This window comes from Aethalodelphis obliquidens, unplaced genomic scaffold (genome assembly GCF_003676395.1).
Source record: "Aethalodelphis obliquidens isolate GAN/ISIS:26980383/991018 unplaced genomic scaffold, ASM367639v1 scaffold2, whole genome shotgun sequence".
Lineage (NCBI taxonomy): Eukaryota > Metazoa > Chordata > Mammalia > Artiodactyla > Delphinidae > Aethalodelphis > Aethalodelphis obliquidens.
In genome coordinates this window covers 88,907,592-88,934,579 of record NW_020837946.1, presented here as the reverse complement: position 1 = coordinate 88,934,579, position 26,988 = coordinate 88,907,592, and the positions used below count along the sequence as shown (strand labels likewise).

General features: G+C 36.0%; 1 protein-coding gene across 1 annotated transcript in view; it reads right to left on the bottom strand.

Annotated features, from left to right (window-relative positions):
• Nucleotides 1-26,988, bottom strand: part of LRP1B (LDL receptor related protein 1B) — a 1,467,083-nt gene that overhangs the window by 50,046 nt on the left and 1,390,049 nt on the right. Inside the window, exon 82 of the mRNA XM_027078335.1 lies at nucleotides 22,825-22,986. Within this exon, the coding sequence (XP_026934136.1) occupies nucleotides 22,825-22,986 (162 nt within the window). The remainder of the gene's footprint in view (nucleotides 1-22,824; nucleotides 22,987-26,988) is intronic.

Genomic DNA, 26,988 nt, shown 5'->3' with positions numbered 1-26,988 from the left:
AGATTATTCATATATAAAAATCAGCTTTCTACTTTACTTTCATAGTAATTCAAAGGTTACAGAAAATCACTTTAATTAGTAGCATTACACTTTAACATGATAAGAACTAGGCATTGAATTACTGCAATTAATCAATAAACAATTTAATCCAGTATACTTTTGATTTATAAAGATTATTGTTCTTTGAAGACATTCTTGTAAATTGTTTCAACCTTAAGGCGATGAGATTAACTCATTACTCTTTTACGTACCTAGCTTACAAAACGATACTGTAGCAATACACTTCTGATATAGTAACTAATGTGTTTTAGTTTCTATAGCCCCCTGACTCTTTTCTTCATTCAGACTGTATTAGGTTCTTAATTTACCCTGCTTTATTTTTCATCATCTCATTTCTCACCACCAGACACTTAATATGTTTGTTTGCATATTTTTTATAAATACTAAAGTGTACCATGAGAGCAGTTTTCTGTTTTATTCATGACTAATTCTCAAGCCTCAGTGGCTGTCACACATTAGATGCACTATTTATATTTGTTGAATTAATGAATGAGCACTGCCCCTTGGAAAGCAGGGCACTTCAGAAGGCAGAGAACAAGCGTCATACTGTAGATTTTTTAGTTTTAAAACTCCAAAGGCAGTTACGAATTTATGTAAATATGAGATCAATCAAGGTTAATTTTACTTACTCTGGAAACTAACTGAAGTTTGCCAAGATATGTATGTGTGTTACAGTTGGGGAGAGGAAGGTGGGAGATGAAAGAGGAAATTCAGATGAGAAGCAAAGATAGATGCCATCCAGTCTCTGAAAAAGGGCTCTTAGATATCTAGTGCCTACATAAAATAGACATTCAGCTGCTGGATCAATGAAACAACTACCAGATACTCCAGACCACCAGGTGAATGAAAGATGTGACCTACCATTTTCCCAGAAATGGGCATTCCATAGACGTAGACTAAAATTTTCAGCTTCCAATAGGTTTCATTTTGTAGTCATAGCCTAAACTATGTATGAAAGTAAACCTAGGAGACTAGTTCAAGATGGCAGAGTAGAAGGACGTGCTCTCACTCCCTCTTGTGAAAGCACTGGAATCACAACTGACTGCTGAACAAATACCAACAGGAAGACACTGGAATTCACCAAAAAGGATACCCCACATCCAAAGAAAAGGAGAAGCCGCAATGAGACGGTAGGAGGGGTGCAATCACAATTAAATCAAATCCCATAACCACTGGGTGGGTGACTCACAAACTGGAGAACACTTATACCACAGAAGTCCACCCACTGGAGTGAAGCTTCTGAGTCCCACGTCAGGCTTCCCAAGCTGGGGGTCCAGCAACGGGAGGAGGAATTCCCAGAGAAACAGACTTTGAAGGCTAGAGGGATTTGATTGCAGGATTTTGACAGGAGTGGGGGAGGCACAGACTCCACTCTTGGAGGGCAAACACAAAGTAGTGTGCACATTGGGACGCAGGAGGAGCAGTGACCCCATAGGAGACTGAACCAGACCTACCTGCTAGTGTTGGAGGGTCTCCTGCAGAGGCGGGGGGTGGCTGTGGATTACCATTGGGACAAGGACACTGACAGCAGAAATTCTGTGAAGTGCTCCTTGGCGTGAGCCCTCCTGGAGTCCACCATTGGCCCCACCAAGGAGCCAGGAAGGCTCCAGTGATGGGTTGCCTCATGCCAAACAACCAACCCAGCCCCACCCATTAGGAGACAAGCAGATTAGAAGTTTTACTGAGCTCTACCCACCAGAATAACACCCAGCTCTACCCACCACCAGTCCCTCCCATCAGGAAGCTTGCACAAGCCTCTAGATAGCCTCATCCACCAGAGGGCAAACAGCAGAAGCAAGAAGGACCACAATCCTGAAGCCTGTGGAACGAAAACCACATTCACAGAAAGAGAGAGAAAATGAAAAGGCAGAGGACTATGTACCGGATGAAGAAACAAGAAAAAAACCCAGAAAAATGACTAAATGAAGTGGAGATAGGCAAACTTCCAGAAAAATAATTCAGAATAATGAGAGTGAAGATGATCCAGGACGTTGGAAAAAGAATGGAGGCAAAGATCAGAAGATGCAAGAAATGTTTAACAAAGACCTAAAAGAATTAAAGACCAAACAAACAGAGATGAGCAATAAAATAACTGAAATGAAAAATATACGAAAAGGAATCAATAGCAGAATAACTGAGGCAGAAGAATGGATAAGTGACCTGGAAGACAGAATGGTGGAATTCACTGCTGCAAAACAGAACAAAGAAAAGAGAATGAAAAGAAATGAAGACAGACTAAGAGACCACTGGGACAACATTAAACGCACCAACATTCGCATTATATGGGTCCCAGAAGGAGAAGAGAGAGAGAAAGGACCTGAGAAAAAAATTGAGGAGATAATAGTTGGAAACTTCCCTAACATGGGAAAGGAAAGAGATAACCAAATCCAGGAAGCATAGAGAGTACCAGGCAGGATAAAAACAAGGAAGAACATGCTGAGATACATAGTAATGAAATTTGACAAAAATTAAAAACAAACACAAATTATTAAAAGCAACAAGGGAAAAACGACAAATAACATACAAGGGAACTTCCAGAAGGTTAACAGCTGATTTCTCAGCAGAAACTCTACAAGCCAGAAGGGAGTGGCATGATATACTTAAGGTGATGAAAGGGAAAACCTACTACCATTATTACTCTATCTGGCAAGAATCTAATTCAGATTTGGCGAAGAAATCAAAAGCTTTATAGACAAGCAAAAGCTAAGAGAATTCAGCACCACCAGACCAGCTCTACAACAAATGCTAAAGGAACTTCTCCAAGTTTGAAACACAAGAGAAGAAAAGGACCTATAAAACAAACACACAACACTTAAGATTATGGTAATATGAACATACATATCGATAATCACCTTAAATGTGAATGGATTAAATGCTCCAGCCAAAAGACAAAGGCTTGCTGAATGGACACAAAAACAAGACCCATATAAATACTGTCTACAAGAGACCCACTTCAGACCTAGGGACACATACAGACTGAAAGTGAGGGGATGGAAAAAGATATTCCATGCAAATGGAAATCAAAAGAAAGCTGGAGTAGCAATACTCATATCAGATAAAATAGACCTTAAAATAAAGAATGTTACAAAAGACAAGGAAGGGCACTATGTAATGATCAAGGGATGAATCCAAGAAGATGATATAACAATTATAAATATATTTTCACCCAACATAGGAGCACTGCAATACATAAGGCGAATGCTAACAGCTATAAAAGAGGAAATCAACAGTAACACAATAAAAGTGAGGGACTTTAACACCACACTGACACCAATGGACAGATCATCCAGACAGAATATTAATAAGGAAATGCAAACTTTAAATGACACAATAGACCAGATAGATTTAATTGATATTTATAGGACATTCCATCCAAAAACAGCAGATTACACTTTCTTCTCAAGTGCACATAGAACATTCTCCAGGATAGATCACATCTTGGGTCACAAATCAAGCCTCAGTAAATTTAAGAAAATTGAAATCATAGCAAGCATCTTTTATGACCACAACGTTATGAGATTAGAAATGAATAGGGAAAAAAACATAAAAAACACAAACACATGGAGGCTAAACCATACGTTACTAAATAACCAAGAGATCACTGAAGAAATCAAAGTGGAAATAAAAAAATACATAGAGACAAATGACAACAAAAACACAACAATCCAAAATCTATGGGATGTAGCAAACACTGTTCTAAGAGGGAAGTTTATAGCAATACAATCCTACCTAAAGAAATAAGAAAAATCTCAAATAAACAATCTAATCTTACACCTAAAGGAACTAGAGAAAGAAGAACAAACAAAACCCAGAGTTAGTAGAAGGAAAGAAATCAAAAAGATCAGAGCAGAAATAAATGAAGTAGAAACAAAGAAAACAATAGTAAAGATCAATAAAACTGAAAGCTGGTTCTTTGAGAAGATAAACAAAATTGATAAACCTTTAGCCAGACTCATCAAGAAAAACAGGGAGAAGACTCAAATCAACGAAATTGGAAATGAAAAAGGAGAAGTTACAACAGACACTGCTGAAATACAAAGCATCCTAAGAGACTATTACAAGCAACTCTACACCAATAACATGGACAACCTGGAAGAAATGGACAAATTCTTAGAAAGGTATAACCTTCCAAGACTGAACCAGGAAGAAATAAAAAATGTAAACAGGCTAATCACAAGTAATGAAATTGAAACTGTGATTAAAAATTCTCCAACAAACAGAAGTCCAGGACCAGATGGCTTCACAGGTGAATTCTATCAAACAGTTATAGAAGAGCTAACACCCATCTTTCTCAAACTCTTCTAAAAAATTGCAGAGGAAGGAACACTCCTAAACTCATTCTATGAGGCCACCATCACCCTGATATCAAAACCAGACAAAGATACTACGAAAAAAGAAAATTACAGACCAATATCACTGATGAATATAGATGCAAAAATCCTCAACAAAATACTAGCAAACAGAATTCAATAACACATTAAAAGGACCATACACCATCGTCAAGTGGGATTTATCCCAGGGATGCAAGGATTCTTCAGCATACGCAAATCAATCAATGTGATACACCATATTAACAAACTGAAGAATAAAAACCATATGATCATCTCAATAGATGCAGAAAAAGCTTTTGACAAAATTCAACACCCATTTATGATAAAAACTCTGCAGAAAGTGAGCATAGAGGGAACCTACCTCAACATAAAAAAGGCCACATATGACAAACCCACAGCAAGCTTCATTCTCAATGGTGAAAAACTGAAAGCATTTCCTCTATGATCAGGAATAAGACAAGGATGCCCACTCTTGCCACTATTATTCAACATAGTTTTGGAAGTCCTAGCCATGGCAGTCAGAGAAGAAAAAGAAATAAAAGGAAAACAAATTGGAAAGAAGAATTAGAACTGTCACTGTTTTGCAGATGACATGATACTACACATAGAGAATCCTAAATATGCCACCAGAAAACTACTAGAGCTAATCAATGAATTTGGTAAAGTAGCAGGATACAAAATTAATGCACAGAAATCTCTTGCATTCCTATACACTAACAACGAAAAATCAGAAAGAGAAATTAAGGAAACAATCCCATTCACCACTGCAACAGAAAGAATAAAATACCTAGGAATAAACCAACCTAAGGAGGTAAAACAGCTGTACTCAGAAAACTATAAGACACTGATGAAAAACCTCAAAGGTGACACAAACAGATGGAGGGAGATACCATGTTCTTGGATTGGAAGAATCAATATTGTGAAAATGATTATACTACCCAAAGCAATTTACAGATTCAATGCAATACCTATCAAATTACCAATGGCATTTTTTACAGAACTAGAACAAAAAAATCTTAAAATTTATATGGAGACACAAAAGACCCTAAAGAGCCAAAGCAACCTTGAGAACGAAAAATGGAGCTGGAGGAATCAGAATCCCTGACTTCAGACTATACTACACAGCTACAGTAATCAAGACAACATGGTACTGGCACAAAAACAGAAATATAGATCAATGGAACAGGATAGAAAGCCCAGAGATAAACTCACGCACTTTGGTCAACTTATCTATGACAAAGGAGGCAAGGTACACAGTGGAGAAGAGACAGCCTCTACAATAAGTGGTGCTGGGGAAATTGGACAGCTACATGTAAAAGAATGAAATTAGAACACTCCCTAACACCATACACAAAAATAAACTCAAAATGGATTAAAGACCTAAATGTAAGACTGGACACTATAAAACTCTTAGAGGAAAACAGGAAGAACACTCTTTGACATACATCACAGCAAGATCTTTTTTGACCCACCTCCTAGAGAAATGGAAATAAAAACAAAAATAAACAAATGGGACCTAATGAAACTTAAAAGCTTTTGCACAGGAAAGGAAAACGTAAACAAGAGGAAAAGACAACCCTCAGAATAGGAGAAAATATTTGCAAACAAATCAATGGACAAAGGATTAATCTCCAAAATATACAAACAGCTCATGCAGCTCAATATTAAAAAAACAAACAACCCAATCAAAAAATGCACAGAAGACCTAAATAGACATTTTTCCAAAGAAGACATACAGATGGCCAAGGGGCACATGAAAAGCTGCTCAACATCACTAATTATTAGAGAAATGCAAATCAAAACTACAATGAGGTATCACCTCACACAGGTTAGAATGGGCATCATCAAAAGATCTACAAACAACGAATGCTGGAGAGGGTGTAGAGAAAAGGGAATCCTCTTGCACTGTTGGTTGGAATGTAAATTGATACAGCCACTATGGAGAACAATATGGAGGTTCCTTAAAAAACTAAAAATGGAATTACCATATGACCCAGCAATACCCACTACTTGGCATATACCCAGAGAAAACCATAATTCAAAAAGACTCATGCTTCCCAATGTTCATCGCAACAATATTTACAATAGCCAGGTCATGGAAGCAACCTAAATGCCCACTGATAGACGAATGGACAAAAAAGATGTGGTCCATATATACAGTGGAATATTACTCAGCCATAAAAAGAAACGAAATTGGGTCATTTTTAGAGACATGGATGGACTTAGAGGCTGTTATACAGAGTGAAGTAAGTCAAAAAGAGAAAAACAAGTATTGTATATTAACACATATATGTGGAATCTAGAAAAATGGTACAGATGAACTGGTTTGCAAGGCAGAGATAGAGACACAGATGTAGAGAACAAACGTATGGACACCAAGGGGGGAAAGCCTTGGGTGGGTAGTGGTGGTGGTGGGATGAATTGGGAGATTGGGATTGACATGTATACACTAGTAAGTTTAAAATAGATAACTAATAAGAACCTGCTGTATAAAGAAAATAAAATTCAAACAAATAAAACTTAAAAAAAAATAAAAATTAGAGAAAAAAATGTATACCTATTCAATAGACTATTTTCTTCAATAATAGAAATTGATCTCTGATCTATTTCCTTTATGTAACTCTATATAGAATTTCCTTCTAAATTCATGGATCATTACAGAATTTATGTTTAAAAAAATCTCAGTCCATAAACATGAATGCTAAGACATTAATAAATTAATTTTGTATTATCCAAATTATATATTACCTGAATATATATTACCTAAAATACATATTAGAATACACATTAATTATATATTACAAATGATAGGTACTCAAAATATCTATTAAAATATAAATATTTGCATTTAATTGTAAATCTTAAAAGAAACTTTTTAAAAGATTACCTAACTTGAAATTCACAACTCTGAGAAGCAGATGGCTAAATTATTATAATTATTGTTTTTATAAATCATGTAACTGAGTTTCCCCTTTGATAATGAAAATAATTATGAAAATCCAAAGTTGTAGAATACTATTTGTTAGTCCACAATTGTCTACTTTGTACAATTTTAAATGATTCTGAAAGAATGTTTTAATTCCTTATTATCACCTCTAAACCCTAATATTTCATCCTCAAATCTGGATTCCATCTTGACAGATTCCAGTGAACTTAGAGTGTATAATCAATGAAGTTCCAGAAAGCCACTGAAATTTTATGCAAACTGTTTTATGTATTTGTTTTATTTGACAGGAGATTCTTAAAAGGATCAGAAGCCTATACTACCTTTCAAATTAAGGAGCATTGATATCTGGTGTAGAAAAATTCTAGCTTAATTCCAGTTATTCATGATCTAGAATGATTCATGAAAGTGACCTGAGTTTTCAAGTAGTCAGTTAAACACGGTGCCATTTATGATGTGGTCATATCCACACCAATTTGTTTGTTTCTAGCACTATGTTGATTATATCATTCACTTGCAAGGAAAGCTTGCCCTCAGTTCATTACAATACAGATTTTCTTCTGAGTTCTTAAAACTAATAAAGTACAAATTATTTTATCAAACTGAAAATTAGGTTATTATTACCACAGTTTTAGTCATGGATCTTCAAATGGTAATGCAGATCTAAAAATTCAAATTTAGCTACTTGAATGTTGGATTGATTTTCTAATACTATTCTGGAACAAGTAACTTTCTATTTTTCAGAGTATCCTATACTTATGATGTATCTGAATCTTTAGTGCGATCCCCAATAAGTGGGCTTTTCTAATAATATTTCATTTTCATATAATTAATCATCTATATTGTGAGAAATTATTGGCTATCTCTGGGATCCCCTTTCTATTTTACTTTGCTCTTTTTAGTGTTACTTCATTTGTTAGAAAACAATGGATCTTAGTATATATCCATTTATTAAAATCAAACTTTATGAAAATTATATTTTTGCATACATGAGAATGAAACTGAATAAATAAAATTATGAATGTACTGTCTTGATTTTAGCAAAGTTATGCCCTTCTTTATTTAATGAGCTACATATTCATAGGATAAATTATAAACATTCCCTCCTTTCTTTGGTTTATTGCATTCCGGGACTCAGAAGCCCTAAGCTTAAAATTTGGAGAATATTTTTTTTCTTACCATGAGAACCGGTGATGTTTGCCATACTGATATTTGCCATTTTTATCAATAATCAATATAAGTACAAACTTTTTCTTGCAGAATATCAATTACCAATTACCAAAAGAGGTTCTATGTTTTGACTGAAACAGAATAACAACACCAGTTTATAGTGATGAAATCTTTAATACTTAAACATGAAGGTTATCATATTAACTATAAGATAAGAATCTTATTTAATTGTCTTATATTTAAAGTATTTAAAGATTCCTGACTCATGACATTTTTTCAAAACATGTCAGCTGACATTCCAAATCCGATATAAAGCATGATGTTTTAAAACTACTCTTAAATTTACATTTGATATAATTATTTAAAAAATAATGTTAGCAGATGCATTTAACAAGAAACAGTTTGCTTGGTTTGAGGTAAGCCCCAAGTAAAAATTTTTTTTCAATCTGTGTGTCTGTCTGTGCATGATTTATGTACTATATGGTCTTCTCATACCCAACTCTGTATGTAGATAATTATGAATCCATTCAGTTTACTTAACACCAAGTACAACAGAATCACAATAATAGATGGTTTCTATTCATGCAAAACTTTGCTTTTTTTTCTTTTTTGAGGGCTCCCACTGGGCATGTTCAGTTTATTTCAATACAAATGCCTCTTTAAACAGTTACTAACCATTATTTTTGTAGCAGGTTATTTTCAACCTTCAGTTAGGCAGTTTTAAGGCTGTTTTTTGTAGTCCTTCATATTACTTTGTATATTCACTCTTCCTTAAGTTGGAAAAAGAAGAGCAAATACCTGTTGGTAGGGCTAATGTGCCATGAAAGTAGAAAAAGAAGTCATCTAAACTTGGCAAGGTAACAGGTGATGCACTGTTTCAAGAGTACTGTGAGATTAGAATTGTCTCAAACTCAAATGAAGCTGGCATAGAAGAAAGTTGCTGCTATAATGCCAGCAAAAGTAATTAAGCATTCTTAATTTTTTTTAGTTATACTTACCAAAATTATTAACTGTAATTACTAAAAGTTAATTACTGAAACATAATTACACTAAAGGTATAAGTTACATGACACAGAAATGAAAGTTTATTATTCATAATTAACTTTACAAACATGTTGTTGGAATTTGAAATATAATTGTATAAAATAAGTATGCTTCTAAGTAGTATGGCATAACACCCATTTCTGATCTCCAACTAATCATTTTTTGACTATATAACTCTTAAGTCACCGCTTTTAATCTGAAAAGACATATCATTTGTTTTTTTATTCACCAAAAATTAAGTAGGCAAGTATCTTCAAAAGAGCTTTTATACCAATGTATCTCTAATGCCTAGAACAATAAATGAGACCCAGAAATGTTCAATATATATCAGTTGATAAATTAATTTTAATAATCAGAATATGTACTTTGACATATGACATAAATCTTCTTAGATTTAGTTCAGTTTCCAATAAATTATTTTTTATATTACCACATTTTTCCTAGATATTGTCCCTCTTATTATTTTTACATTTCCTTTAAATGAAGGCACAACATTATAGTAAAAATCTGTTTTTAGTAATTCTAGTTTTACTAAGGGATCAAAATTGTCTTCAACAATATTTTTATAACTGACAATTTCTTCTAAAATATGTAGAGTTAAAAAAAAATAATGTTATTACATTATCTTACCCTCAGCTCACTATTCTCTGTCCTGCTCACATGAGAAAAGTATTTATTTTCCTTCACACATGTTATTTCAAACATAATTGTATTTTTTCACTATATTTTTCAAACTTAAAACACAGGCACAAAATTTCTCATGGAGTGTAGCTCTTAATGAGCTAGTAAGTAAAGGTGGCCCAGAACTTTGGCCCTGCCTTTTCAGTGGGATCTTGTCAGAGAACAGAAAAAAACTGAGCCTAGCAGGCTGGAAACAGAATCCTGCTATTTGGTTCACATTCACTCACGTACTTAACATTATCTACTAAGACCAGGCAGTGATTTAACTCCCAAGATTTGTAAGATATGCAAAACACCATGGCCTATTTCATATTCTAGTGGGGTAGAGAGTCAAGAATATGAATGATGACATTAATACAGAGTGAAAGTGCCAAAGAGAAGTGCTGAACGGCCTACAGCAAAGGGAAGTTAAGAAGACAAAGTTGGGGAATTAGGCTTGGCAGATATTCAGGATACCATGTGTGAAGAAAAAGAGGTATGATCAATTAAAAGGGGCACATTTTGGACACAATGGACAGGTTTCCAAGGTTCAAGAAAAGGTACATAAGGGAATGTGTTGTAATAATCCAGGCAAGAGATGATGAAGGCCGGAATGAAGGCAATGCTTATCTTCTCACCAGGAGAAAAAGAATCGGGGGACAGGGCTCCAAAATACTTTAATACTCTAGGTGTGAATGTTCTAAGAATCTTATATACTTGAATATCTAGGCAATTGCTACTCCTAATTGATAATTTCATTTTTAAGTCATGGTCCTTTCTTGGAGTTCAAAGGTCAGTTCTAATTGGCCTTCATCTTAACTAAAAAGATTCTATTCTATTTTCCTGGTCATTATTAGTCTTTTGGTCTCTTCTGCTTGGGCCTGCCATAGTCTGAATCAAGTCAAGATGAAAATAATTATTAAAACCTCTCTTCAATGGAGTAGAAACTTGAAAAGACCAGGTTGAGCCACTGGGCCACCTGAGCTTTGAGTGTTCCCATAGTGAGTCTAAAAAGATGCAATAGAATGGGAAGGCTATTAAACGACAGGAAAATACACCAGAAGCCTTGTGGAGTCAGACCTGCAAGGCTGTAAACTGTGGTTCCTATGTTGCAGATTAGGGAGAATGACTTCATCACATTTTTCGGCATTCATAACGTTGGACTAATAATACTAATCTCATAGGGTTGTATAAGCATTTGTCATAATATCATATTCATATATTAGATAAAATAATGTATAACAACAGCACATATCTCTGTGACCAACACATTATGTATGTTCAGTAAGTGTTATTTCTCTTGCCAGCCCGCCCCTAAGAAAATAAAATAGAAAAAGAAAAACTAAATTTCAAAAGGCTTTCCCTATCTGGGCCTTTGCAAATGCTGTTCCACTGAATGCATTGTCTCTTTACCTGGTTAGCTTTTCTTTCTTCTGGTCTCAGCTTAGGTGATAATTCCTTCAAGAAATCTTTTCTGTTGGCTGTATTCTGTGTTCTTTCTTGGGAGCTGGTCTTTGTGTTTCATTAAACTGGTCATTAAAATTATTATTTGTTTCCTTTTTTTTTGTGATAACAGTCAAAACTTTATTTACAACAGGTTGAAACTCAAAATAACTCAAATGTCTTATTCAAAGGACCACAGATAAATAAACTACAATATTGTTATACAATGGAAAACTACCTAGCAATAAAAAATGGATGGACTACTGCTACATACAACAATATGGATGACTCTCATACACATGCTGTACGATTCCATTTACATAAAGTTCAAAAACAGGCAAAAAAACCAAACTATGGTGAGGTCAGAATAATGTTTATCATGGGCATGGGAGGTAAAGGTATTGTCTGGGAAATGGAAATGAGGGAGTCTCACTGGGTGTTGGAAATATGCTACATCCTGATCTGGGTGGTGGCTACATAGTGCATACATACATAAAAATTCATGGAGATTTACACTGTACAGTAAAGATTTATGCACCTTATTACATGTTTTACCTCAAAGACAATTTTAGTGCATAAAAAAAAAATCAGGGCACCTGAATTCCATTATTGGCTTTGACACTGATGGAGTATGTAGTATCTGACAGATCATTTCCCCATTTAAGTCTCAGAGCTTCAGCCATTAAATGGGAATAACATCTTCACAAGGGGTTTAATGAAATCATGATTGTCATTAAACAGCAAAGAGATGTACTGGCAATGTCTGAGCTTTGGCTACTGTAACAAAGCATCACAGACTAGGCAGCTCAACAACAAACACTGATTTCTCACAGTTCTGAGGCTAGAAGTCTGAGATCAGGGTGGACATGTCAGGTTCTGGCGAGGGCCCTTTCCTGGGTTGCAGATGGCAGACTTCTCACTGTGTCCTCACATGGCAGAAAGAGAGCAAGCTGGCCTCTTCTTACAAGGGCACTAATCCCATTCATGAGGGCTCCATCCTTATGACCTGATCACCCCCAGGGCCCAACCTCCTAATACTATCACTTTGGGATTGTGGTTTCAACATATGAGTTTGGAGGAGGCAAATGTTCAGTCCATTGTATGCTTCAAAGGGGAAGGGGGAAGCTTCCCCCTTGTGGCCTCTTCCGCTGCGGAGCACAGGCTCCTGATGCACAGGCTCAGCGGCCATGGCTCACAGGCCTAGCCGCTCCATGGCATGTGGGATCTTCCCGGACTGGGGCACGAACCTGTGTCCCCTGCATCGGCAGGCAGACTCTCAACCACTGCGCCACCAGGGAAGCCCTATTTGTTTCCTTTTCAGAATCATACATTAGACTGTAAGCCCTTTGAGGGCAGGAAATACCTCTGATGCCACTGTTTCCTCCATGCTAACATAGGGAGAGGTTCATTGTAAACTCCAAAATATATTCACTGACCAACTGACTAATGGAATAAAATTGCTCTGGAAGGAAAATGGTAAAAATAATCCCATTGTGTCTTCACATATGTTAGGTTCAAAACTATAGTTCATAACTTTTATAAGTTACTTGATAGACTATGGCTCTAATACCAGTTACCATAGATGATGTGTTTGAATTAGTGTCAGATACTCCAAATTTTATAAACTTGAGATACTACTTAATGTCTGTACTTACTGGAATCAGTAAGTGGGAGCAAGCCATACAGGTATATTTCTAATAAACTGAGTTCAAATTGACATTATAATGGTTCCTCAAGCAGGTCACTAGAGGACTTTGAAAACATCAATGAGATGACAAACAGATTGCCATTTGATTTGAATACCTGGCTCTTAGACACAGATTGAATTGGTCCTCATTGGCTCTTCTGCCCTAATATAATTACTGTTTAATTAAAAAAAAAAATGTCATGAAGAACCTAGGGGTAAGACAGGAATAAAGACACAGACCTACTATAGAATGGACTTGAGGATATGGGGAGGGGGAAGGGTAAGCTGTGACAAAGTGAGAGAGTGGCATGGACATATATACACTACGAAACATAAAATAGATAGCTAGTGGGAAGCAGCCGCATAGCACAGGGAGATCAGCTCAGTGCATTGTGACCACCTAGAGGGGTGGGATAGGGAGGGTGGGAGGGAGGGAGATACAAGAGGGAAGAGATATGGGAACATATGTATATGTATAACTGATTCACTTTGTTATAAAGCAGAAGCTAACACACCATTGTAAAGCAATTATACTCCAATAAAGATGTAAAAAAAAAAAAACAAAAACCTCCAATATTGTTGACCTCATACTGAACACCCAGATTTAAATGAAAAATGCCATACTTATAATTTTGTTGATGTATACAAGGAATCCTTGCTCCAGAACTGCATGAAATGGAGTTATATTTGTTTGACTAAAAGAATACTTAATTTTACTTTTGCCATTATTTATCGCTGTCTCTCCTCCCTGGGCACTGGTGTTAAAATTAATTTGCTTTTCAGACCTTGGACTTTATATTGCCATTAGTGTTGTGAAATGTTTTTACTCAGCACAACTAAGAACTGATGTTTTACTTCCCACTAATGGACCTTTAATTAGGCACTGTAATGAACCATTCTGTCATTTCTTCATTTATAGAGAGAAGATTTTGTATATGCAAGATACAGTTTTGACGGAACACCAGGTCCATTGAACCTTGCCGACTCTCATCTAACAGATCCTAAATTTATTATGCTTTTGTCAGCTGTTGGATTTATCATTTTAATGATACTGTCCACAGACTTATTTTGCTGCCAAAGAACAGCATCAATGTTTGTTGATATTTTGATCAACAACTTCTGGGGTCCAATTCTGACTGTACTATTACTTCTCTGGGAGCTTGAGCAAGTTATTTAACCTCTGCCTAAGGATTAATTGGTTAATTTTAATAAGTGCTTTGTTGTAAAAGGTGCTATGATTGCTAATAGTGATAATAAAATTATAATGCAGCCTTTTATAATGCATCAGGCTACCTCAGACTGTGATTCTATTAAGTTGCTAACTAAAATATAAGCCAAATGAATTTATTCTTTTTAAGAATACAAATCATTATAATGATGGCCACATAGTATTTTTTTTAACTTCGTTTAAAAAAAATCAAATATGGTGATGCTTCACCTTAAACAAACAAACAAACAAAAAATGGCTGGTGTACCATGATGATGGACCAATTGGGAACTGAGAAAGAGCTCCATACAAAAATACCATATGATTGTACCCTAATTAAATGTAGCTTTTGTGCATTACACTGATTATTCTTTTATAAACTTGCCTCCAAACTGCTTTCATTTACTTATCTATGATTATGTATTTGTTCATTTGTTTATTTGACCAATGCCACTGTTGGGTGTGGTCTCAAAGAGGTCATCCCAGACAAATAGAAGGAATATACACAACTAATACTCCTATGTAAAAGTGAATAGAGCTAAGAAGAAATAAAGAAGCAGTGACTTGAAAATTTAGAAGACAGAGAGATTAATTCAAACTGAGGGTGGTTATGAACAACATCAAAAAGGAAATGATTTTTGAGCTGGACAGAGACAGACAGATAGGATTTGGTACTGAGAGATGAGAGTGAGGAGAAATATGAAGAAAGTGCATTTCAAAGGGAGAGAATAGCATGAGAAAGCCACAATGCCAAGGAAGTTGACCTTTGGAGACGCATGATCAGTGTGGTTTTACTAGAATAAAGGAGAGGGTGCAAAAATAGTTTGGATAGTAAGTAGGGTCTGCATTATGCAGGTTCATGGTTGGCATTGCCCTGATTCGCTTGGACATCATTCAGTGTGGTGGGAAATGTGGAGCTGAAAAGAAAAAAAAAACCCTACAAGTTAGTAGATGGGAGTTGTGCTGGACTATTATGCTATGTTGAGAGGTGGGAGATGAGAGGATGCAAGCAACATGTGAGGAGGATACACACATATAACTGGACTGTATTTGCCAGATAAACTCTGCTGGTCTGTGATGCATATCACTTAAGAGATAAATTGGGTGAACAATGTGAAAAGGGCATTGGATTAGGGTAGTGGCATCTATATATGTTGAAAAGAGGCTGACCTAATATGAGAAGAATATACATATAGGAAAGGAAACACCAAATGTAAAATAGATAGCTAGTGGGAAGCAGCCACATAGCACAGGGAGATCAGCTCGGTGCTTTGTGACCACCTAGAGGGGTGGGATAGGGAGGGGGGGGGGGAGGCTCAAGAGGGAGGGGATATGGGGACATGTGTATGCATAAAGCTGATTTGTTTTGTTACACAGCAGCAACTAACACAACAATATAAAGTAATTATACTCAAATAAAGATTAAAAAAAACACTGAATCTCTTTGCTGCAGAAGTGGTCTCTTGCTATAATATCAGAGAAAAAATATTTAATATTATTTTTGATTCTCAAATAAATCAGTATATATAGTTTGATTCTATGTTGTTCCATGTACTTTCTACAATGAACAGAGACCTAGGCCACTCTCTGTGAGGTCCTTAAAGATATCAAATAATCTGGGGACCACAATGTTAAGTAATTTTTAAGGGTGTGGACCCTGGGTTTGGATTGTATGAGCTTAAATCTTGGCTTTCCCAATTAGTAACTGTGTGATCGATCTTCAGGAGGCTATTTGTGCCTCCCTAGTAGTCTCCTCTGTAAAATGAGAATAAAAATAATAGCTACTTTATTCATAGGATTAAATGGATTAACAGAATTTATTTTAAAAAAAAGAAGTAATTACAAGAGTGCCTAGATGTAGAAAGATCTCAGTAAATGTGACTGAGATCGAAAATCAGTTTTTTGGGGGGGATAAAACAAAACTGTGGCTGCTGTTTTGAGAATAAATACAGAGGGTGCAGAGAGGAAGCATGGAGATAAATTAGTAATAATCCAGGTAAGAGATATTGGTAGCTTCTATAAGGGTAATGAGAATAGAGGTGATGAGAAGCATTCAGATTCTGGGTATGTTTTAAAGGTAAATGTGAGAATAAAGGTGGGGTATAAAAGAAAGAGAGGAGTCAAAAGTGACTCCAAGATTTTTGGACCTGGACAATGAGTATTTCCCTTTACAAACACAGGGAAAACTATGGTAGACAAATTTTTGGATGAGAAAATCAGGTTAATTTAGAGCCAGGTCAAGCTGTCAAATAGACACTTAGGTATAAACATCTGGGATTCAGGCAACAGCTAGTTCAGCTAGAAATATAAATTTGGAATCATTCATATTTGGATGGTATTAAAAGCCATGCAATTAGTTGAAATCATCTAGGTAGTGGGTCTCAATCTTAGTCATATATGTGAAATACCTGGAAAACTTTAAATGTTATAGATGTCCTATTCCAGGCTACCAGGATCAAAGTCTTTGGAAGTAACTTGGTAAACTGTATTTTATAAAAGCTGTTGAGTCCATTCCAATGTGCAGAGTCATATGGAAATCAAGGGGTGGGTGTTTTAGAGGAGTGAGCTGTGAGAGCCATGGATTGGGTGCTTAGTGCTTGAGTCCTACACAGGGGAGATAAGCCCCCTTGGTAAGTTGGAAGACCACTGGGACTGTAGGAACTGCTACAGGCTGTAGGAACTGCTACAGGCTGTAGGAACTGCTGCTTTTGAGGAGAGTATGCATATCGGCTAACCCCCCAAGGCAGAGCAGAAATGGCAGATTGAAATCTCCCGGCTGGCTTTCTTACCACCCCTGTGCATATGCCAAGCCCAAGCTGAGCAAATGCTCCAGCCCTGCTTGCTGCATGTCACAGTGCAGCATTCAATCTGGGGCTGCCACAACTGGGGAGAAAAACTTAACTATGGGACACGGACGCGACAGGTCACAGGGTGGAGCCCGGATGGGGCAGCCATGGCCATCGTTGGCAATTACTCAAGCAGTGCTTCAGAAGCCACCCAGATCTCTGACAGTGGCTGCTCTACCAAAGCCCACACCCCACATATGCAGAGTCCATGTAGGCCTCACCTTCCCTGCAGTGTGATTCTACAACAGGGCATTGGCAATAGAGGCCATGGGGAGTCATTGGCTTTGAGGGACAAAGGGGACTTGGACTTGAAGCTGCATCTGAACAGAGGGAGGGAAATAACTGCTGATGCCTGCACAGGCAGTGCATCAGAGACAGCTTGAACCTCTGTCTGAGACAGGCATGGGCTGACAGCCCATGTGAGACCCCCTTGCTTTGACACTACCCTACTCTGGGGAGAGGGTCCCAGGGCTGGGAGAGGGGAAAGCACACACTTAAAGGAAACTGAGGTACCTTGGGGATGACCTTCATGGCTTTTGCTTCAGCAACTTGGGATCAGACCCCAGCCCTGATAGGGCCAATATGTCCATCGAGCAGAGAGAAACTCTTGCCTTACACCCAGCTCCAGCTGAAGCCCCTCCATCTCCAGCCCCATCCCCTACCAAGGTGATAGCTGCCAGCACACCCTAAGGAAAGACATGACTTGCATACAGGACAAATCCAGCTCTGCCACCAAAGGCACTGAACACACACAGTCTGTATAGAAATGTTTCCATATAAGAACACCCTCAAGACTGAAACAGGTAATTGTTTCACATAATTCATAGAGGCAGAGAAAGTTAAGCAAAATGAAAAGGGAGGGAAATATTCTCAACTGAAAAAGCAAGAGAAAAACCATGAAATAAAATAATGAAACAGAAATAAACAATTTACCAGATAAATAATTCAAAGCATTGGTAATAAGAATGTTAACTGAATAGGGAAACTAATAGATAGACACAGTGAAAATTTTAACAAGGAACAAGAAAATATAAAAAAGACCCAATCAGAAATGAAGAATTCAATAACTGAAATAAAAACACAGTAGAAGGAATGAACAGAGTAAGTAATAGAGAAGAATCATAAGTGATCTGGAAGATAGAAGATTGGACATCACCCAATCAGGGCAGCAAAAAGAAAAACAAGTTTTAAAAAAAGTGAAAACAGTTTAAGAGAGCTCTGTGATAATGTTAAGCATACCAACATTTGTATTATAGGGATCCCAGAAGGAGAAGAGCGAGAGAAAGAGATTGAAAATATATTTGAGGAACTTATGGCTGAAAACTTCCAAAACCTGAAGAAGGAAACAGATATCTAGATATAGGAAGCACAGAGGGTCCCAAACAAGATGAAGTGAAACATAGACCTATACAAAGACAAATAATTAAATGGCAAAAGTTGAAGATAAAGACATAATTCTAAAGGCAGCAAGAGAAAAATAAAGAGTCATATACCCTGAAATGCCCATAAGGGTATCAGGAAGGAAATAATAAAGATCAAAGAGTAAATAAATAAAACAGAGACAAAAAACTAGAAAAAATCAATGAAACCATGAGCTGGTTTTTTGATAAAGATAAACAAAATTGATAAACCTTTAGCCAGGCTCACTGAGAAAAAAGAGAGGAGACAAATAAAATCAGAAATGAAAGAGGAGAAATAACAACCAATACCAATGACAAACAGTTACATGCAAACAAATTGGACAATCTAGAAGAAATGGACAATTTTCTAGAAACAAATCACCTCCAAGACTAAATCAAGAAGAAACAGATAACTTGAACAGAATGATCACTAGTAGTAAATTGAATTTCTAATAATAATAATAATTTTTAAAAAACTCCCAGCAAACAAAATCTAGGATCAGATGGCTTCATAGGAAAACTCTACTAAACATATAAGGAAGAGCTAATACATATACTTCTCAAACTATTCCAAAAATTGAGAACAGAACACTTCCACATTCATTCTATGAGGCCACCATTACCCTGATACAAAAATCAGACAAAGACACTACCAAAAAAAAAAAAAGAAAGAAAGAAAATAAGACACCAACATCTTTGATGAATATTGATGTAAAAATCTTCAACAAAATATTAGCAAGCCAAGTCCAACAATATATAAGAAGGATCATATAGCATGATCAAATTGGATTTATTCCAGGGATACATGGATGGTTCAATATTTGCAAATATATCAATTTGATACACCACATTAACAAAAGGAAGCATAAAAATTACATGTTCATTTCAATTGACACAGAAAAAGCATTTGACAAAATTCAACTTCCATTCTTGATAAAAACTCTCATCAAAATGGTGAAAGAGGGAACATATCTCAACATAATAAAGGCCATGCATGGCAAACCCACAGCTAACATCATACTCAACAGTGAAAAGCTGAAAGTCTTTCCTTTAAATTCAGGAACAGAAAAGGATGCCCACTTTCACAAGTTCTATTTAACATAGCATTGGAAGGCCTATCCACAGCAATCAGACAAGATAAAGAAATAAAATGTATCCAAATTGGAAGGGAAGAGGTAAAACTGTCACTATTTGCAGATGACAATGATACTCTATGTAGAGAACCCTAAAGCCTCCACCCATAAACTATTAGAACTAATAAATAAATTGAGTAAAATTGCAGGATAAAAGATTAATATACAGAAATCTGTTGCTTTCCCATACACTAATAATGAAATATCAGAAAGAGAAAACAAACAAAAATCGTTTTAAAAATCACATCAAAAAGAATAAAATACCTAAGAATAAAATTAACTAAGGAGGTGAAAGACCTATACTTTGAAAACTATATAACATTGTTCAAAGAAATTGAAGATGATACAAAGAAATGGAAAGATATCTATGATCTTGGATTGGAAGAATTAATATTGTTAAAATGGTCACACTTTCCAAAGCTATTTACAGATGTAATGCAATCCCTATCAAAATACCCATAACATTTTCCACAGAACTAGAACAAATAATTCTAACATTTATATGAACCCACAAAAGACCCCAAATTGCTAAAGCAATCCTGAGGGGGGAAAAATAAGCAAAGCTGGTGGTATAACCTTCTCAGACTTCAGACTATACTCCAAACTACAGGAATCAAAACAGTGTAGTACTGGCACAAAAACAGACACATAGATCAATGGAAAAGAATAGAGGGCCCACAAATAACTCCATGCACCTACAGTCAATCTACTACAAAGGAGGCAAGAATATACAATGGAGAAAAGACAGTCTCTTCAACAAGTGGTGCTGAAAAAGCAGGACAGCTACATGTAAAACAATGAAATTAGAACACTGCCTCACACCATATGTAAAAAAAAAACTCAAAATGGTTTAAAGACCTAACAGTAAGGCCTGAAACCATAAGACTTTAAGAGAACATAGGCAGGATACTCTTTGACATAAATTGTAGCAATATTTTTTGGACCTGTCTCCTAAGGCAAAAGAAAATGGGACCTAATTAAACTTAAAAGCTTTGCACAGCAAAGGGAACCACTGACAAAATGAAAAGACAACCTACTGATGGGAGAAAATATTTGCAAATGATATGGCTGATAAGTGGTTAATATTGAACATATATAAACAGCTCATACAACTCAACATTAAAAAAACAAATGACCTGATTAAAAAATGGACAAAAGACCCAAAAATACATTTTTCTGAAATAAGACATACAGATGGTTAACATTAAAAGATTCTGAACATCACTAATTATTAGAGAAATGTGAATCAAAACAACGAGCTCTCACCTCACACCTGTCAGAATGGCTATCATCGAAAAGTCTACAAACAACAAATATTATCGAGGATGTGGAGAAAAGGGAACTCTTGTACACTGTTGGTGGGAATGTAAATTGATGCAGCCACTATGGAAAACAGTATGGAGGTTCCTCCAAAAACTAAAAATAGAACTGCCATATGATTCTGGTCCTGGGTATATATCTGGACAAAATGAAAAATTGAAAAATATATATGCACCCCAATGTTCATAGCAGCACTATTTACAATAGCCAAGATATGGAAGCAACCCAAGTGTCCATCAACAGAAGAATAGATAAAGAAAATGTATATATACAATGGAATATTACTCAGCCACGAAAAAAGAATGAAATTCTTCCATTTGCAGCAATGTAGATGGACCTGGAGAATATTATGCCTTGTGAAATAAGTCAGACAGAGAAAGACAAATACTGTGTGATATCACTTATATGTGGAATCTAAAGAATAAAACAAATGAATGTATATAGCAAAACAGAAACAGACTCATGGATATTGAAAACAAACTAGTGGGGAGAGGAAAGGGAGGAGGGGCAAGATGGGGTATCAGATTACAAACTACTATGTATAAAATAGATAAGCGATAAGGATACTTTGTACAGCACAGGGAATTATAACCATTATTTTGTAATAACTTTAAATGGTATATAATCTATAAAAATACTGAATCATTATGCTGTACACCTGAAACTAATATAATATTGTAGAGCAACTATACCTTAGGTTAAAACAAATGAGCAGGGAAATAAAGTTGTAGCTAGAAAGGGATGTGAGCACAAAGGAAAGTTTCTAAAGAAAGGTGGGTAAAAAGAAAACACTGATAAGGCAGAAGAAAGAGGGGACAGTTGTATGAGAGGTGTCCATGAGTATCTAAGAGGGATATAATGTAGGAGTGGACAGTGTAGCATTAGACATCGCATGGGTCCCTAGTCATAAGAAGGAAGACAAAGGATGTGGTGTAGGACAAAGTAATTTGAGGGATCTAGTGGTGGGAGCTTGTGGCAGTTTTCTTTAGACAGCTTCTTTTTTTATTAATGAAATAGGAAGCAAGTTCCTAAGCTGAGAATAAAGTTGGGGCACAGGTATTGAAGGTTTGGGGGGAAAGGAGAAGATGTGACACAGACATCTAAGAGGGTTAATGGATTAATGAAATACAGTGGAAACCATAGTAAATGCCCATATGAGATTAGTAATAAAACCTCAAGTTAGACCAGTCTATTTTTTTTTTTTTCAGTTGCATTCAGCAGTGGGGTGCCAGTTCAGGACAGAAGAAGAACTGGATTTAACCATGGCTATGGTTTTCTAGAAAAGTACAAGAGAGGGGAGAGGGAGCAAGATTGTTAAGGGTGTATACAAGGGAATGACTGCAGTGATGGACCATGGAATCTAAGCTGGGAAAGGAAAGAACAGAATCTTTAAAATAAGAGATGGATGAAGAACAACGTAAAGAATTGTTAGATTTGGGGTGATAGGGGGTGGACTTGAAAAATAGGGCGTGGCTGAAATTGAGGTAATGGAGGGAGTGTAGTTCTAGGTGATAAGATTACTTAATGTACAGCTCACAGCCTGCTGTCAGACTGTCTTGTGGGTGTTGCTTTCACTTACAGTACTGACATCTGTCTCCAGTGTGTTCAGGCTGGCAGTCGCAGTAAGGCTGGTTCCCAGCAGTAACACTGCAGGTCCCTCCATTCTGACAAAAATCCTCACAGACTGTCTTACCACAGTTTGGTCCAGTGAACCCTAGTGCACAGCTGCAGGTGGGTCTCCCTATTGGGAAAAAAAGGTAATGAAAAGGCAATTAGTTGACAAAATTGTTTACTTATATGGAATCTTCACTAGGTAAGAATCAAGAAGTCAGTATTTGGGGCAAAGTCTGTCCACTACTTAATCTGCGACTTTACACAGTAACATGACCTCTCTGTGTCTCAGCTTCCCCACATTCCAACAAAGCCTGGGTTAGAAGATCGCTCAGGTTCACTTCAGGTAAAATAATCAGAGCTCATTTTATGAACAATTATACATGCATACACACATTTTATGCTTTAAAGTGCTTGTGTTATTCTTTGTATTTCTGTTTTCATGTCCATTTTGCTTTTCAATTATTTTTGTTCTATTCATGTGGTAATGCAGATTGTGTTGGCCATTAGAATATAAAATAGAGACAATCATATTTCCCAGTGTTCAATCATCAGGTACCAATCACTGCTGTATCTACATAAAACATAAGCTTAGGCTTATTATAAATAAATATTTTAATAAGTTTAAAGTGGACATGTCATCTGTAATAAGATTTATGAATATTAGTTATTTTATTTGATATAAATACACATACTGAATTTAGTATATAAGCACTTACTGAATCCTATTTTATTTCATTTTATATTTTTATTCATGGTGAAGGACTGTCACTTGTAGTCTAAAGATGATTTAAGAAATCTAATGTTAATAGCACACAATAGCAAATCTGACAGATCATCTATGGATATTTTATTTGTTCTGTGGGAACTAACATCACAATGAAAGGTGAACAATCCTTTAAGGTGTTTTGAATGTAACACAGTTAACTGTTATATCAAGAATGAGTCTCTCTAACTGCCTGGACTGTCAAGAACTGAGTGGAAAATAGAGTCTAGAATTATCTCTGCAGGAGAAGTGAAGGAAAACAAAGCAAAATGAATGGCTACCATTTGTAATGGGGGCAGAATAAAGTTTAGAGGTTGTACAAATATAAACTAATAACATGAAAGGGAATAACAAAGAAATTCAGTTATTGATCTTAGTTAACTAGGACTCAGAAAATGTCATTTAGTTGTCTAGTATCAGAGAATATCCAACCATCTCCTCTCTCACCATTGTAGACATGCAACATAATTAGAATGGTCAGAAAAATGCATTAAGTGTAAGGCTTAAAACTTGAAGTGTAAAAGGATAAAAGTTTTTTTCTGTTGCCATAGATTCTACATTCTACTTTGAAGGACAATTCTATACATATATATTTTTGGAAAAGCATTCTTAAGTGAGTAAAACGTCTCCAAATAAAATCCACCTGCATTTCCAAGAAAATGAATAAATTGAGCTCCACAATTTATTTATTTAGTTTACTTTGAAAGGTCTCCACACACTTACAAATGCTAGAAGCTATTGCTTCTCAAGGAAGAAAGATATATACATTTTTACAGTGGGTACTATTGCTTTAAAACTTATTTATACATGTTTTTAGTTTGGTGGCAGATAAATGCCTATTAATAGGTTAAGAAACAAGGTAAAATTTATATACATTAAAAGCTGTAATGTGTATAAAATAACCTCATATTTTTTTATTGCCAGAAAACAGCTTTAAAACTTTTAGCTAAGTATTTTTCTTATAAAAGTAGTGAGTTTTCTAGCTGTTGCTTACATACAGACAAATAGACACAAACGAGAATAATGGTAGAAGATGAAGAGGATAGATAATTGTTAGAACATAGTCACTAAGGAAAATGAAAGCCCTGAATAAAAGAAGTAATTCATCTACATCAATGAGAACCAGTGAACAACTTCCAGAGAAATAGAACATACAATCAGGAACACAAATCAACATGAGCTAAATGTGAAACAAACAGTACAGAAAGTATAAGGGGAAATCAAAATGCATTAGAACAATCAGAAAAAGTGTCATACAATGTACAACTTATACATTGTAGATTTAAGTTTTTCTACCTTAATTTCTAGGTGTTTTTCTTTTTGTTTAAGAAACTAGGAGTAAAAAAAGTGAAAAGAAGTTTGAAAGAAATAAACCCAACCTGTTAAGGCACTTGAAAATTCCTCTGTTCCAGTCGCTCAGAGAGAGGACACCATGCTTTCATCTCATCTACAGTTGTTTTGAAACTAGGGCAGAGTGACCAGGTTGTCCCCCAGCTAGAATATGCCTCTCATCATTTAGATTCCAGCTGAATTATTTTCAAAAAGCTCCTCTTTCTCTTCCTTTGAAGAGATTTATTTTTGGTAAGTATAAATCTTCATATTCAGGAGAATATTATGTAACTTGAAACAGTGTGGTGATACAGCAGATCTTTTGTTTGCTGATGGGAAATGAACCATCAGCTGCAGAATTTTATAACGGGTTCCAGCTAATATTTTCAAGAATCGCTCTGGGTGCACCCTAACAAGTTGCACTGGATTCATTTTATAAATATTTTTTAGGTAGCTGAATTTGATTTTGACATTTGAAAAGGAAACAGCACTGTTACAATGACTAAGGTATGGATTTATAGCAGTGATGCATCCAGGGAGCTGGGGAGTTGACAGCCGGTAAAGGTAGCCCAATCAGAAAGAGCATCAATTGACCTGAGGAAGAAGGGGAAGGAGGGGTTTGCTGGCTCTAATCAGTCTAGTTCCTATAGCATTCTTAGCTAAGACTTTAACAGTGTAGGTTGTCAGACTGCCTGGATTCACAGACTATCTGTGCCAGTTACTGGTGTGGGACCATGCGCAAATATCAGCTCTCTGTTTATTTCCTCATGTGTAAAAGTGGGGATAATAATAGTACCTACTTCATGGGGTTGTTGTGTAGAATCACATAGAATAAATGAGAAACATTTCTCACTGTGCCAGGCACATAGAAAGCAATCAGTTACATTTTAGCTCTGAATATTATTGTTATTCCTGAGATTCACCACTTACAGGTATGACTTACTCTGTGACCCTGTCTACAAAGGCACTGTAACATTCTAGAAAAATCATTCTGAAAATTTTCTTAAATTACACACTTTATCTCCATTATTTATTTAAGATACAATTAAATTTGAATTTGTTTATGTGGCAGTGCTGGGATAGAACAGGTATTCCCCACAAACTTCATCTCAAACTCCAACATTTTTAAACTTTGAAGAATGGGTCCTTCTGTCTTCTTTATCTTCTAAATATGCTTAATCCTACACATTAAAAGAAAGAACACACACACAACACAAACAAAAACAAACCTAATATTTGCCACATCTATCTACTTGTATAACTTCAAATTTTGGTACATTCTCAAGCTTTTTTCAAAAGAAAGCTACACTTACTGCTTCCAATTCTACCAATATATGACAAAGTAAAATCCTCGATCATAAAGTCACATTCCAATCCTTCACTGGGTTTGTAGTTTTTATTTTTTAATATACAAAATAGTGGGTCAATCTGTTGCTTCTCTTTGTTCCCTCTGAAGACAGGCCAGATCTCTCAACATGTAAGTACTGCTCCTACAAATCAACTCTGATTCCCTCTTGGTAAGAAAGGAGTAGGAATGGAGAAGGTAATGTTGGTGTTGTCTTTACTGTATATCTGTGTACTCTTGCAAAGCTTACCTCTAATCTCTTAATTCCTAAATCTAGATTTCTCCTCAATCATCATCCTCCTCAAATTTTCTCCATAATTTTACATTTATTAATATCTACACTTGAAAATTTTATCTCCACTTGGCTTCTAAGACACTAGCATTGTGGATTTCCCTGTCTTTTTCTCTGACTGCTCTTTTATAATTGCCTTTATGTTCTCTTTCTATCTCTTTCTGGTGATATTATCCAGTTTCATGGCTTCAGTAATGATCTCCCTATATGAATGTCTCAGTCTCGATTTTTTGACTCTGGGCTCATTCTCCTTCCTAAATTTCAGACCTTCATTCTCACTCCCTGTTTTACGTCCCTGTGTGGGTATCTCTGCCTGTTCAACAGGTTCATCTACTCCTCCCATGACTCCCTAAGAGAGAAAATTCCTCTCATAAACATTGTCCTCAGTAGCACACATGAT